At 43.9% G+C, this 13,790-nt stretch overlaps 1 protein-coding gene across 1 annotated transcript in view; it reads right to left on the bottom strand.

The window, feature by feature from the left end:
* Window positions 1–1,108: 1,108 nt before the first annotated feature.
* Window positions 1,109–13,790, bottom strand: part of LOC117448936 (immunoglobulin superfamily member 21-like) — an 82,209-nt gene continuing 69,527 nt past the window's right edge. Inside the window, exons 7-10 of the mRNA XM_034086229.1 lie at window positions 13,340–13,440; window positions 4,602–4,794; window positions 2,462–2,500; window positions 1,109–2,100 (exon numbers count right to left, since the gene is read on the bottom strand). Coding sequence (XP_033942120.1) covers window positions 2,030–2,100; window positions 2,462–2,500; window positions 4,602–4,794; window positions 13,340–13,440 — 404 coding nt within the window. The 3' untranslated portion in view covers window positions 1,109–2,029. The remainder of the gene's footprint in view (window positions 2,101–2,461; window positions 2,501–4,601; window positions 4,795–13,339; window positions 13,441–13,790) is intronic.

Below are 13,790 nucleotides of genomic sequence, written 5' to 3'. Positions count from 1 at the left end.
GCCGTGTGTGGCCCTCTCATTTCCAGACTGCAGTGCGTGTGCACGTGCACGTGTTCAGGGGTTCTCTACTCCATCACCAACGAGGGTGACGCTCATCAGGAGTTCTACTATAATGAAACATGAACTTCAAAATCACCCTGAAATGAGGGTATAACTCTTAACATGTGTGCTTATCTGACAGGAAGTCAGCCAACAGCCTCCAAAGGGTTACACCACGTGTAAGGAGCCTGCCTGAAGCACTCCCCTGTCTAATCACTGCTCAAAGGAATAAACCAATAGCAACACAGAAGAGCATCCGTGTGCAGCACAGGACGTGAAGGCCTAGCGAGACCTTTCACTGCTCCAGACACATTCTCCTGTCCCTTATTTGAATGAATGTTCAGAATTGACACGTTTTCCTTTTTAATATCTCAAACCTGCCATTTGTTTTGTCTTCATACATAACTTACATCTAAACATAAGATGTGTGCAGCTTCATACGGTGGCTATGCTGGCCGTGTGAACTGGGTGGGCAGTACGAGTCTCTTGTAGTGCTACATTTTGATAGCACACATAAATGTTACAAAGCGCTCAGCAGGGTCTTTCACCTCTCTCTTTCCAACCATGTTAGAGTAGGGGGATAACTAGTGTGTCCAGCATGCACGAACACAACATGGTGTTTGTCCCACACTGCATGTGATCATCATAAAGCGAGCATGTCTCTAGAGCAGAGGCTGCTGGGTATCCATAGACCCTATTACAGCACAGTCAGAGGTCAAGGGCCCCCTGTGGTTATAGCCATGGCAGCTCTTCCCTCGCCAACAATGTGCTGAGGAGGTTAGTTCCTAGAAGCTAGCACCACGTGGTTGTGCCAATGTATTCCTCAGGTTCTTCTAGTTCCTTATACCAGTAGGCCTACTTTGCTTTAGCTTTAACATGGTGCGATGTGTGTGGTTACATGGTGTGAGTTCATGTCTCGTGTAAAACCATTTTGATATGTTGAAATGTGTTGAAACAGACACAGTTGGTCACAGGGCTGCCGGACACATCATCTGCAGGCGAGCCAGGCCTGAGGCCAGAAGCTGATGTTTAGAACAGTATCAGTTCAGACAGATCACTGACGGCACAATGGAGCTTTTGTTTTATTCCACGGGATATATTACACAACAGTCTCTTCACATGGTTTTAGAGAACTGGCATCCTCTCAGCCAGCGGTTTTCAAAGTGTGAGGCGCGCCTCCCTGGGGGCGCCAGAGAGCTTCAGGGGGGGCGCCGCGTGAGAAAGAAATAACGAGAAAAAGACGAGTAAAGTGACACTGGCACACTTTTGGCTGTCTGTGGAGACCGCGTTCCCCCACCTCGCCTTCCCACACTTTGAAGACCCCTGCTCTACGCTAAGAAATATTGTTTGTTGTACAATAGTTGAAGTCTTGAAAGGAGAAACATTAACATGTATATAAATATATATATATAAAAGATATAGTTTAGACCACTAATACAATTCATGCATGTCCAGTCTAGGGACATGAGTGTCTTTCTGGATCATTAGAGACCGGGTCCTCACACAGGGGGTCTGCAGACTCGTAGTCTGGCTCCAGCATCACTCTACATGGATAGTCATTTTGAAGCCAATGTTAAAATCTGAAAGCTTGGGATTTAAAATAATTTGGAGCTTTAAATAATTTCAATAACATATTATTGATTCATGTATGCATTAGTTAAACAAGGAAACACTCCGACACAGAGGCCTCTACAGTGCAGGGTCACAAAGGGAGGGGGAAATGTTGTTGTTGTTGTTCTTTCAAATGTTACAGAAGCATTGTCAGTCGTATTTGATGTGGTCTTCAGAGACCCCACTGTGGGAGGGGAGCAAGGACGGACCCAGAAGTCCCATACAGCCCGTCTGGAGAAACTGGCCTGGTGCAACCGGTGGTGTCTGCTGTGGGATGTTCCTCTGCTCTGTGGGGGGGGGCTGCAGTATCTGTCCCACTGCATCTTTAGTGTTCAGCAGATGCCTCAGGTGGGGAGGGTAGAGGAGCAGAAGCCTCGGGTCATGTCAGCCACCAGGTGGAGCTCAGCAGCAGCAGCAGGGCGGAGGAGGAGCAGAGCCGCAGCGCAGCGGCTGCAGACACACACAGCATGACTCACTACCCTCTACAGTCTACACATGCCAACCAGCAGGGAGTCCATGTCATAACCATAGTAACATTAATATATAAAATCAAAAGTAATTTATGAAAACAGTGATTTTGGTAACTTTCGTTACAAACGTATCTTTCATTTACTGACTGCTGGTTTTATGATGAGTGAAAAAGAGAATGAGCCCCTCCCAGCTGAGACTCTGCAGTGATAACTGACTTTATTTGTTAAACATCATTTAAAATAGATTGTTTAATTGTGCATAATTGATGCAATATATATGTTCTTCATGTGAGTATTTTATAACTTCATGGGATGTGACCATAGTGAGCTGAGAGACCTACCAACAACATGTCCTCTTCCTTTCTTCAGTCTTGGGTTGTCTGTAAAATACATCAAATAAGAAAACCATTGAGTTGGAGCTCACCAGACTAAGGCCCATTCCAAAACCGCCCCTACACCCGAGGGATGCATATCGTTGACTTTTGTACGATACCGATACCACTGAACGATACCGATACATATCGTGATACTTTGAAAATGTATCGTCCCACAATTACTCCCATGAAGCGCTTTACGATATAGTTAACATGTCAAATGAATATTAAATTCAATTGTGGGACTTCTTGGACCTTTTAGTACTGAACAAACAATACAAAATACATACAAAATATGAAGAAAACCGATTATGGAATATCTTTTATAACACCCGCCATCAGGTGTGCCGCGTGGATAGCACATCTTGTCAATGCAAACAGACCATTATAGCACCGTTATAATTAATGTTAAACCTGAGATTCGACTAGAGAATAATACATAATAGAATAATGGTCATGAGATCTCGGCATTGCACAAACAAACAAATCTCATCTTTAAAATCAACATTTACCTTCACTGGTGAGAGAAAACAAATCCCATCACAGTTCATTTGTGGGACTTTTACCTTTCTAGTAGCCTAATGAACAAACAATGAAAAATACATAAAATATGAAGAAAAACGATGATGCAATCTAATTTATAACACCCGCCATCACGGGCCACGGACTCACTTGTAACATTTTCTTTAAAACATTTTTTTACAAGTATCGAAACCGGATCTGATTTCTGTACGGTATACCGTAGCCACCAGTAACCGGTATTTCGGTAATACCGGATACCGGTATGCATCCCTACCCCTCCGTTTGCGCGTTCACGCGGAGGGTCCGCCATATTAAGGGCTGTTCCAAAGCAATGAGTGTGGAGCGGTGTGGAGGGGGAGTGGGCTATCAAGCCCTCAAACAGCGAGTCTGCATCGGTGCTGACTTGAGACCGGTTGTCACTACCCGATCCGTCCCCCTGCCCGATCGGTACTGCGCATGTGCGAGATGGTCCGCCATATTGGACAACTCCGGACGGCAACCCAAGATGGACACTTGACACAGTGGCTTTTAGCAAAGCTCAAAAAGAAAACTCGAGAGAGATGAGTTATTGTTATTACAACGTGACTTCACTATTATTTAACAACTCTTTTTATTGGGTTCTTTTATTTGGGGTTAAGTACATTGTCAGAATAAGTGAGAAATGGATTTAACTTCTGTTAGACAGCCATACATATGCCATACATTGTTGCATACATTCACAGTAAATATGTATTCAGTATGATAGCTGTCTAACAGAAGTTAAATTCATTTCTCACTTATTCTGACAATGTACTTAACCCCAAATAAAAGAACCCAATAAAAAGAGTTGTTAAATAATAGTGAAGTCACGTTGTAATAACAATAACTCATCTCTCTCTCGTTTTATTTTTGAGCTTTGCTAAAAGCCACTGTGTCAAGTGTCCATCCTGGGTTGCCGTCCGGAGTTGTCCAATATGGCGGACCATCTCGCACATGTGCAGTACTGATCGGGCAGGGGGACGGATCGGGTAGTGACACCGGTCTCTACCTGACCCGTCTCAACGCTGTGTGTGTCTGTCAGGAAACACGCTGTTCACAAGTAGTTCCAGCAAACATCCACTGATAAACTGCGATGTTAACGACCTCATGATAACCTCATATGTTTTTAACTTAGGATCAAACCTGTGTTTAGTCTAGAAAAAGGTAAATGTGTGCATTTTTATTATAAAGTTGTGTATATTTACAGACTGTTGCAAAAACTAAGAAGCTTATAAACATCAGGTTTAAAACTAAAAGAGTTTTACAAAAAAGTAACACAATGAAAGATGTTTGTAGTTTTATTTGAGTTATTCATTTACATTTTTTGTCTAAGAGATGCTGATTTGAATCCGTTGTTACAGACAGTTACGGCACTTCCTGTTTCTGCCGGAGAGAGGGGAGGCCGTCCCAAAGCTTGCCGCTGTGTTTACTCCCTCCATCTGACAGGGGGGAGCCTCGTTGAGCTGCGAGTGTGGCTACAGACGGAGTTCACTCCGTCACGGAGGGGTAGGGTCGAGGGAGTGGTTTGGGATTGGACCTAAGAACGCGTCACCTCACATACACTCACCAAACACGATAAGGCGGGTGTGTGTGTCTGTGGAGCCCAGAGGATTCTGGACCGTGCAGCGGAACATGGAGCCATTGAGCTCAGCAGGGACTCTGTCCAGGACCAGCTCTCTGCCTGCATGGTACTCCCTGCCATCCAGCAGGAGCCCCCCTACTCGGGTCCAGGTGTACATGGGCTCCGGAAAAACCTCGCTCTGTGGACACACACACACACACACACACACACACACACACACACACACACACACACACACACACACACACACACACACACACACACACACACACACACACACACACACACACACACACACACACACACACAATCTGTTACCTGCCCTGAAGCATCTGTTGAGGAAAGTCTTCAGTTGTTTTGTCAAAATGAATCAGCACCTTTGCTCTTTAATCTGCAGATAAAGGGTGCTTATTTTTGACATGCTTTTATATCTGTAGTCATAAGTATGTTTGGTCGTGTTTAAGACGCTTTCTTCTTTTCTGATCCTCTCTTTCTCTCCTGTTCCTTTTCTGTCCCTCCACCAGATGCAATCGGCTTTCTTTCCTTTTCCCACCTGAATAGTGATGTGTCGGTCGCGAACGAGCCGGCTCTTTTAAGTTTCTTTTTTCTTTCTTTTTTTTATGAAGTAATACAAGACAGAAGGATATGATGATCTCCGTGCTACGGGTGCTCCGTGCATGCATGCAGTGACATGTAATAAGGATTAGAGACTGTTGGATGCTGCTGTTTTGAGCATTGCAATATATTTATTTTCATTATGTTATTTATTTATGATTATTTTTAGGCTCAGCAAAGATTTGTTGTCAGTTTGTATATGTGTTGCTATCTCCTTTTTTTAGTGTGGTTCTACAATCAGAGTTACAAGGGTCTGTAAATGCAATGATTTAAGTGATATGTGTACACATATAAATCATTAGTAAAAAAAAGGCCTAAAAACGGCTCATTTGAACGGCTCTCGCAAAGGAACGGAGCCATAAGATCCGGCTCAAGCTGAAGACTTTGGACTAAAATCTGTATCATGGTCAGTAGCGTCTGGAGCACGAACGCAACCCTGTGATCCGCCGTTGTTGTTGTGGTTGTTGGCGGAACGCATCAGCAATAGAGTTGTGCAGTGACGCGCTCTAAAACCCGGAAGTAAGCTTCTTCCGGTTCCCTCGACAAAAAACCAGTGCAATGTCTCCATAGGATTTTAGAAAATAGCTCGAAATAAGGTCTGTGGTTGACACAAATGTAAGAGACGGATCACGCTTTGTTCAGTCGGATAATATCCACATGTCTACCCTACTTTTATAATTTTGACTGCACCACTCTATGACGCGGGGTGAGCAGGAGAGGTGGGGAGAGGCGGGGCTATGGCGTCATCGTTTCAGGAAATGATCGTATAGGGCGTACGTACACGGAGCCACAAGCGCTTCGTCTCCAGACTTACCCACTTTGGGAGCCGTTATCAAAGTGTTTCGGATTCGAGATATATTTTATTGATTTATTGATTATCAGTTTGAAAGACATTAATCTGGACCGTGGAACGTCATAACGCTGTTTGGATTACTGGTCTGGGGGAAGCTTGTGAATGTGTGTGTTTGTGTATTTTTGTGTTTGTGTGTATTGTGTTTGTTTCCCGGGGAAAACACCAGAGGTGGGGACTCGAGTCACACGACTTGACCCGAGTCGCATATTTTTGGACTTGAGACTTGCTTGACTAACATTGATAACATACTTGACTTGGTATTCATGACTTGAGACTTGACTTAAAGAGCCTGTGACACGGTTTTCCCCCATCATCCAAACCCATCAATTTGAGTAAATATTGTCCCCTTGAAAACCGTTACTGAACTGATTTTGGATATTTGTACTTTGATAACCATTAATCCTTCAATGTTGACCATTTTCTGGATCTTCTCGGGATCCTTCAAGTCCCGCCAAATGATGAGTGACGTCATTGCGGGCACAGCGCTCCAGCTGCACCGTCCAGGATCCCAGCATCTGCATGTAAACGCACGATGGCGCACACAGCAGCAAGCTCAGACAGCGATGACAGTTTAATGTTGAACGTGTCTGAGAGCTCATGAGGCTGAAGGATCGGTTTATGTTGTATCTGTTAGAAGTTTAGGAATGAGGTGCGTCAATATGGGCGATCATATGGTCATGTAGCCAGTGGTGGAATGGGACTAAAAATCAACCCGGGACTCTCGACCGGCCCACTTCGGTACCGCTAGTAAATTGTCTACGGGGGGAGTGGGGGAGGTCAGGGGCGGCGGGTGCTGTAGATAGTAAATGTAAATATGTAAATATTTGTGTCACTGCATCCGGGTAAAATACAAATATAATGTATAATGTCCGTGTCTTTGACATTAGCGCTGCCAGCCACCTGTGCCCTGCACTACGAAGCCAGTTCAACAGACCCTGGATATGTTTGAGTAACAAACAAACTAACAACAACAAACTAACAAACGAGATCTCGCTAAGCGGTCCGACGACGCTGGTTATCAACTCGGTAAATCAAGCCAGGGTTTCTCTCTCCAGCTGAGAGCGCGTTCACGTGAAAGGGGCGGGGTTAGCTACATTTGACCAATCACAAACAGCATCATACTTCATTAATGAAAAGTAAACTAATATTAGACAAATATGAGCTTTAAACATCCATGACTTAAACATATAATCCAGGATACAAGCCACATAGTTGCACCTGCAAAGTGAATACAGAACAACTGGTTAAAAAATAACTAGGCCTACCGAGTGTTTGAAAGCGTATAGTTTTATGATATCACTGCCCCATCTAAGACACGAGTGGATCAGTGGCGTTTTCTCCCGGAGGCCAAGGGAAGCCAGGCTTCCCCTGTTTTTTCGGATTGTAGTATAAAATAAATAAATAAAAACACTTTGTTTTGTTTCGATAATTCTCCTTTGCTGTGTGTTGCTGCCGGCCCGTCTCTCCCCCATTCTCATTGAGTATTTTACAAAGAGTGAAACAAACAGCGCCCCTCTAGATGTTATGGTGAAACAGTAGATTGCACTCACTGTTGCGAGAGGAGGCCAGCCGAATCTGGCTTCCCTTGGTGAAAAAAATTGGAGGGATTGACCAATCAGATGAGGCTCACGTGATGCCCCTGCCAACCTGTGATTGGTCAGGGCCATGCCAAGGGAAGCCAGAGGCGGCTGGCTTCCCTTGCCTCACAATCCAATCAAATCGCATCAACTTCGAGTTGCAGTGACGCGTCCTAAAATCTGGAAGTAAGCTGCGCTCGGTTTCCCTCGACCAAAAAGCAATGGGATTTATCCATAGGATTTTGGAAAATAGCTCGAAATAAGGTCAGTGGAAAACGAACCTGTTAGATAAATGCAAGTTTTGTTCAGTCGGATAATATCTACATGTCTACCCTACTTTTATAATTTTCGAATCATAAATCTAATCGATAGAAGATAGATAGCGTCACTGCACCACTCTCACCGCCGTTAGAAAGTAGCAAGCAACTGAAGCAAGTGCAATTATGGAGGGTGGAGATTTGGAGTATTTCATCAAAAATAATTGTACTAAACTTCCGCTACAGCAACAACAACAAATGCAATCTGATGACAGGCCAATGCCCAAACTGGAGCTGTGTACAGCGAGGAAAAAAGGAGCGAATCGGACGTAAAACGTTAAAGGTCTCCTGATTTAGTTGTGAATGAATGCTTATTAGAGTTTGGGCTGGAGAGTGCGTGCGGACCTGTCGGTTAGATGCGTGTGTAAGTCCTGCATCTGTATGATATAAATGTGTGTAAAATGATACCGGGTGCTGTAATCACTCATCTGGTTACGTTATTACATTGACCACCACACCCCCGACCTAAAAGAAAGGACGTATTATTGGCTTCCCCTAATTTTTCCCCCACGCCACGCGACTGGAGTGGATCTGACTTTAATTACATTTGACTCGAGTGTTTCGTCAACATAATGTGTTGCTTAAAATAATACTTCTGCACACAGTATGTGACACCGTAAGTGTTGCACGGCTGGAGAAGCTGACTCAGATAAGGAAATATGATATATTATGATATTATATGACCGATAATCTGATTGATGATGTAATATGAATGATAAGTGCGACACGTCGGCGTCTTCTCTGCATACGGCAGTTTAAACTGTATTTCCTTTATCCTGTAATATGATTTGAGAGATTTAAACTCCGCACACTGAGTTGATCTCTTTTCTATAGACGCCGGAGGCGGGCAGCGTCAGGTAAAAGAAGTTATTTAGCCTTCCCAAACCTGAGCCACACGCGCCGCCTATGGGGGATGTGCTAGTGACTTATCCGACCGGCCCACTTCGGTACCGGTGTTCCGGATTAACTGGTTCCCCGATCAACTGGTTGACAGATGTGGAGGCGTGGCCTTCGACTGAAATACACATTTCGATCGCTTCTTCTGTCGTTTACATAAATCTTTTGGTATATTTGGCTGGATAGGAACACTTTGAGGCACATTCAGTACCAGTGTGTGACATTGTGGTTACGATGGCGATATCCGGACGCGAACAGCGAGGACTACAAAAAGAAAAACGAGTTGACTGGATGTCTGTTCAAAACATTGCGAGCTCCAATAAATCATTTAAACCAGCTATTGTTGCCCGACTTATTACTGAATATCATTCTTAATGTGATACCAAGTCCATCTGAGACCTGTGTACACCTTCAGACAGCCTTCCAGTGAAGCGTACGTTGTTTACTCACAGTTTGAAAGCAGCGTGGAGAAGTTTTCAGCTGTGAACTGTACACTGTGATCCTCTCAGGGAAACTGTGATCCACCCATGGGAAAATGGGATCCACCCAGGTTAAACTGTGTTACGACTTCTGTGGCTATCTACCAGCGATCATGTTTAATATGAAAGACACACACACATGTATCCCTTATAAAAACGGCATTCTGCAGCACTCATCCAGATAACATGTGACTGTTAACTCGTTTTGCAAAGATAGCAGCAGAAATGTCATTGCTGCATGTGCAGGGATATTTAGACTTTAAAATGCTGATGGGTCATTCATGTTGGTCTCGGCAAACAATATTAGGAATCCTCTATTCAAACTACATAATATTCAGTGTCCATCGACATGAAAATAACAAAAAAGTTCATGCTGGACTGAAGTAGCCACCCCCTAGCACCGCCACTGCTCACGATCATTTAATGCAGGCATCCTCAAAGTCCGGACTCCGGTCCGGATCCGGACCGAACCACAACTGTCTCTGGACTCTGAGCAAATTATACTTTTCATATGTATTATCTGTATTATCTGTGTTATCTTTGAGACAACGCAACGAGTCAAAATGATCCGCTATGTCCATAGACTGCAAACAGCGCTCTGCATGTCCTGTTCCACTGTCTGTGTGTGTCTGTCAACGCATTGGTCCAATCACATTCAGCATCCCGTCAGCGTTTTTTCCCCCCAAACAATCTGCGAATCAGAGGCACAGTAGGGCGGGTCTTCGCGGAATGCGAGTGGGAAAAATGTGTGTGTCTCTTTCAACCTGTCAAAAACAAATAATTCAGAGCGAGAGTTAACAGCTCATCTAGTTCCATCTGTACTGTAGCTAGTAGCCTAGTTTCACCTACCGGGGGGGCAACTGACACCCTAAAAATAGGCCTTGCCACCCCAGCTGCCACCCCAGTTGGCAGCTTTGTTTTGAAAGAAAAGTTGTGGCTCATCGGACTTTTATGAGAGAAAGTCTCTAATGTCCGAGTGCAAGTGAATGCAGCACAAGATGCACGTCATGTAACCCCTCCCCCGGTCCTGGCGCGAGCGTGGACATATGATTGGCGGCGATTTCATTTGAACGGGACGGCGCAAAGCGAGAAGCATTCTGACCCAAGCACTGAAGGAATGAGGTATTTGCGGTCTACACTGACAGAGAAGAGACTGTCAGTGTGGCTGTACTCAGCATTGAATCAAAACGCACTAAAGCTGTTGATCTTAATACGGCTAATCAAAAGGCTAATCACCGCGTTCAGCTGCAATAGACACGTCAACTTCATGCTCTGCTCACGGATGAGCATACAAAACTATTAAGATGATGACCTTACGTGTGTAAATATATTTGTTTCTTTGAGGGGGTCTGCCCCCAAAAAACAGTTTTAAGTCCTGAGAAAGTCAAATAAGACGGTGTGTAAAACTAAACTGCCCAGCCAAAAAAAAGTAACCAATTTGATTTAACTAGCCAGTAGGTAAGGACTTTCCACTGGATCATAACTGAAGTATAAAATAATGCATGACTGAAGTGACGGAGACCAGGTTGAAGGCAAACAAAAAGAAAAAATAACAGGTCAAATCAAGCAAATCCCCCTCTCAGATTCCACAGCAACCAGAAGAACATAAATACTTGCTGGTGATTTGATTCATCAGCTTTGTGATGGAATAAAAAATGCACAGTGCATTTCCTTAGCTGTGGATGAGTCCACTGACATTGCTCAGTTGCTGGTGTTTGTGAGTTGTTATGATGAGGCAAAGGGGAGTTTGTTGAAGATGTGTTGGGCCTGACGAACCTCAGTGGACACACAAGGGGGCAAGACATTTATAAAGCAATAATGGGAATGCTGAATGAAAAAGAGTGCTGCTGCCTTTATTCATAACTGTGCTGCTCTTACACTGCGACTCTGAGGGAGCAAGCACAGACACAATAACTATGAAAACTGCTGCATACAGATTATTCTTGTTTTTGCAACCTCGTGTTAAGAATCTTGTTGCAATTGTTTAAAAGTTTGAATGACCGTAATAAACGGACCTTTGTCTTATTGAAACATTTATTTTGGACCTTTAAGATTTGTATTTGAGTACCCCTGATGTAATGTATCATATGTTCGCCGAATTGACATGAAAGCACTAATAAATGTAGTTTAATCCACTTGAGGTTACAACTACAAAAATAATCAATTTTTTTTATATCACATCCGACGGGAGGAAATTCAGCAGATCTCACTACCGATTTGTAATCCTAATTTAATCGTCATCTTCACCTCGATCATTCATGTTTATGTTCGCCGAATTGACATGAAAGCACTGACAAATATGAATATACTGTAGTCAACTTAATTACAACGTTATTAACGTGCCTAATCTCAGTAATTCACCATTTCTAAGCATGACAACACAGTTTGTCCGTGTTTGGCTCTCTCGCCGCACAGAGAAGCGTTCCCGCATTGACGTCACTTCCGGCTTCCCCCAAAACTTCAAAATGAGTCGAAGGAATTTCCCCGCGATGTTCGAAATTATTGATATTTATCGGAACGGTATCGCACCTTCTTTTTTAAACTGACGGTTCGAGATTACTAGTAGCCCAATATTTCATTGCACAACAGTTGTCGGGATGCTGTCACAGGCTCTTTAAGCTTGAGATAGATGACTTGAAAGGACTTGATTTTTTTAATTAAATATTTGCGTTTGTTTTTGTATTGAAATATTAAGTTTCGTTTTTTCAAAATGTGATTGGGTGATTATAGCGCCATGCGCGCAAACCTGGCAACCCACTAGAAGGCAGGAGTGCCAGTTAACATGGCAGCGGCTAGCGTTACTCCACAAATAGTCAAGTTTGGATTCAAGGATTATGTTGTCGATGACGGTAATATGAAGAAAACAGCGGTATGCAGGGTCTGCAGCATAAAGATCAGTGACACGACCACCCCAACATCACGAGAGAGAGAGCGCTCAGGGACTCTGAGTTAATTTTAGTCTAAGTTATCAGCTGCTGAGTCTGACGGAGACACGCAGCTCTGCATGATCACCTGATGCTCCGCCCTCTGTTTAGCGAGCTGACCGGACAGCGCAAAATGCGTACATGAAGCGCTACGTCATGAACGCAAGAAATCTACCCTCGTGGGGGCGCGCTCATGTGATTGGCTTAGAATTGAGGAGACATCTGAGTGGCTATAGATAGAAATGTATATATGAAACGGAACACATTTGTGTGTGCATTGAAAAACACAAGTGTGGATCCTTCAGTGTGCATGTGTGTATTATGAGACTGTTCTGAGCCCATATAGATTGGGCTTGTTGCAGAGACACAAGCTCAGGGCTCCCACTAATTCAGCGTAATGGTGAGTTGTATTGGTATGCACTTTATATTAGTTTTTATGCCGGTGTTCAACTGGTTATTGTGTTAACTGGTTAGATCTGCTTACGCATTTACTTTGATTACCTCCTTCTTTTGCAGTGCGAGAGACTTTGAGACAGCAAACTGTTGAGTCAGTGTTTGAACGGGCAGATTGTCTGTAAACTGCAGCATATAAATGAAGCCTGCAATAAATAAATAAAATCGATTGAACTATAGCCCAGGCAATTACGGTCTGAACCCATGCTTTGAAAAACGCTACTTTACTTGCATTTTATCTAATCGTCTGTGCCGCAGACACTTTTTTTTGTTGCAATTACATGCCTTTGTGGTGTGTTTGATGCAACATTCAACCCAATGGAAAATAGCTAACCAGTTAACACAATAAGCAGTTAAACAGGAACACAGGTCGAAAATATTTTCTTACATGAAACCGGTCCGTGGCGCAAAAAAGGTTGGGGACCGCTGGTCTATACGATAGAGAACGTTAGACTGATACCGTCTCCGTGTGGACGGGGCCTCAGTTAGGACCCTAAGCAAAAAAGCCTATTTGTCCGCAACTCATATCTTTTATCATCGCCCTCTGGAGACTTGTTATGAACGTGAGTGATCCCTGTTCAAATAGCCCCCCCGTGTAGGAAACTCACCGCAGGAGGTCCCAGCCTGAAGCCCTGGATAGTGATCCGCACGGTGTCCCCCACCCTGGCCTTACTGGGGCTCATGGACAGCTTGGGTCCTCTGGGAGTAGCTGATAGAAAAGTCAAACGGCATGTATGACTGATGATGTTCAGTGAGACATGCTTCACATTTCATTTGTGGGACTACAGGTCATTGTGAATTGTACATGTTATCTAAAAAAAGTTGTCTACCCACATTATAAGGATGTACCACCCTGCTGAGATGAGATTGGAGATGTCTCCCTCCTGTCATGTAACTTTGGTTCACCCAGGGAAGTAAAGCCGTACTAACTTTGCTCAAGGCTTGGTCTGACCCACTTACTGTTCATTGTTCTCACTTTCCTTTGAGTTCATGGATTCATTACCCAGGTTAGTTCTTTGTGGCTCTGGATTTGATCTCCAAAAAGTGTTGCGTTTGCTG

This window comes from Pseudochaenichthys georgianus, chromosome 7, assembly GCF_902827115.2.
Source record: "Pseudochaenichthys georgianus chromosome 7, fPseGeo1.2, whole genome shotgun sequence".
Taxonomy (NCBI): Eukaryota; Metazoa; Chordata; class Actinopteri; order Perciformes; family Channichthyidae; genus Pseudochaenichthys; species Pseudochaenichthys georgianus.
This window is presented reverse-complemented; position numbering and strand designations above follow the sequence as displayed.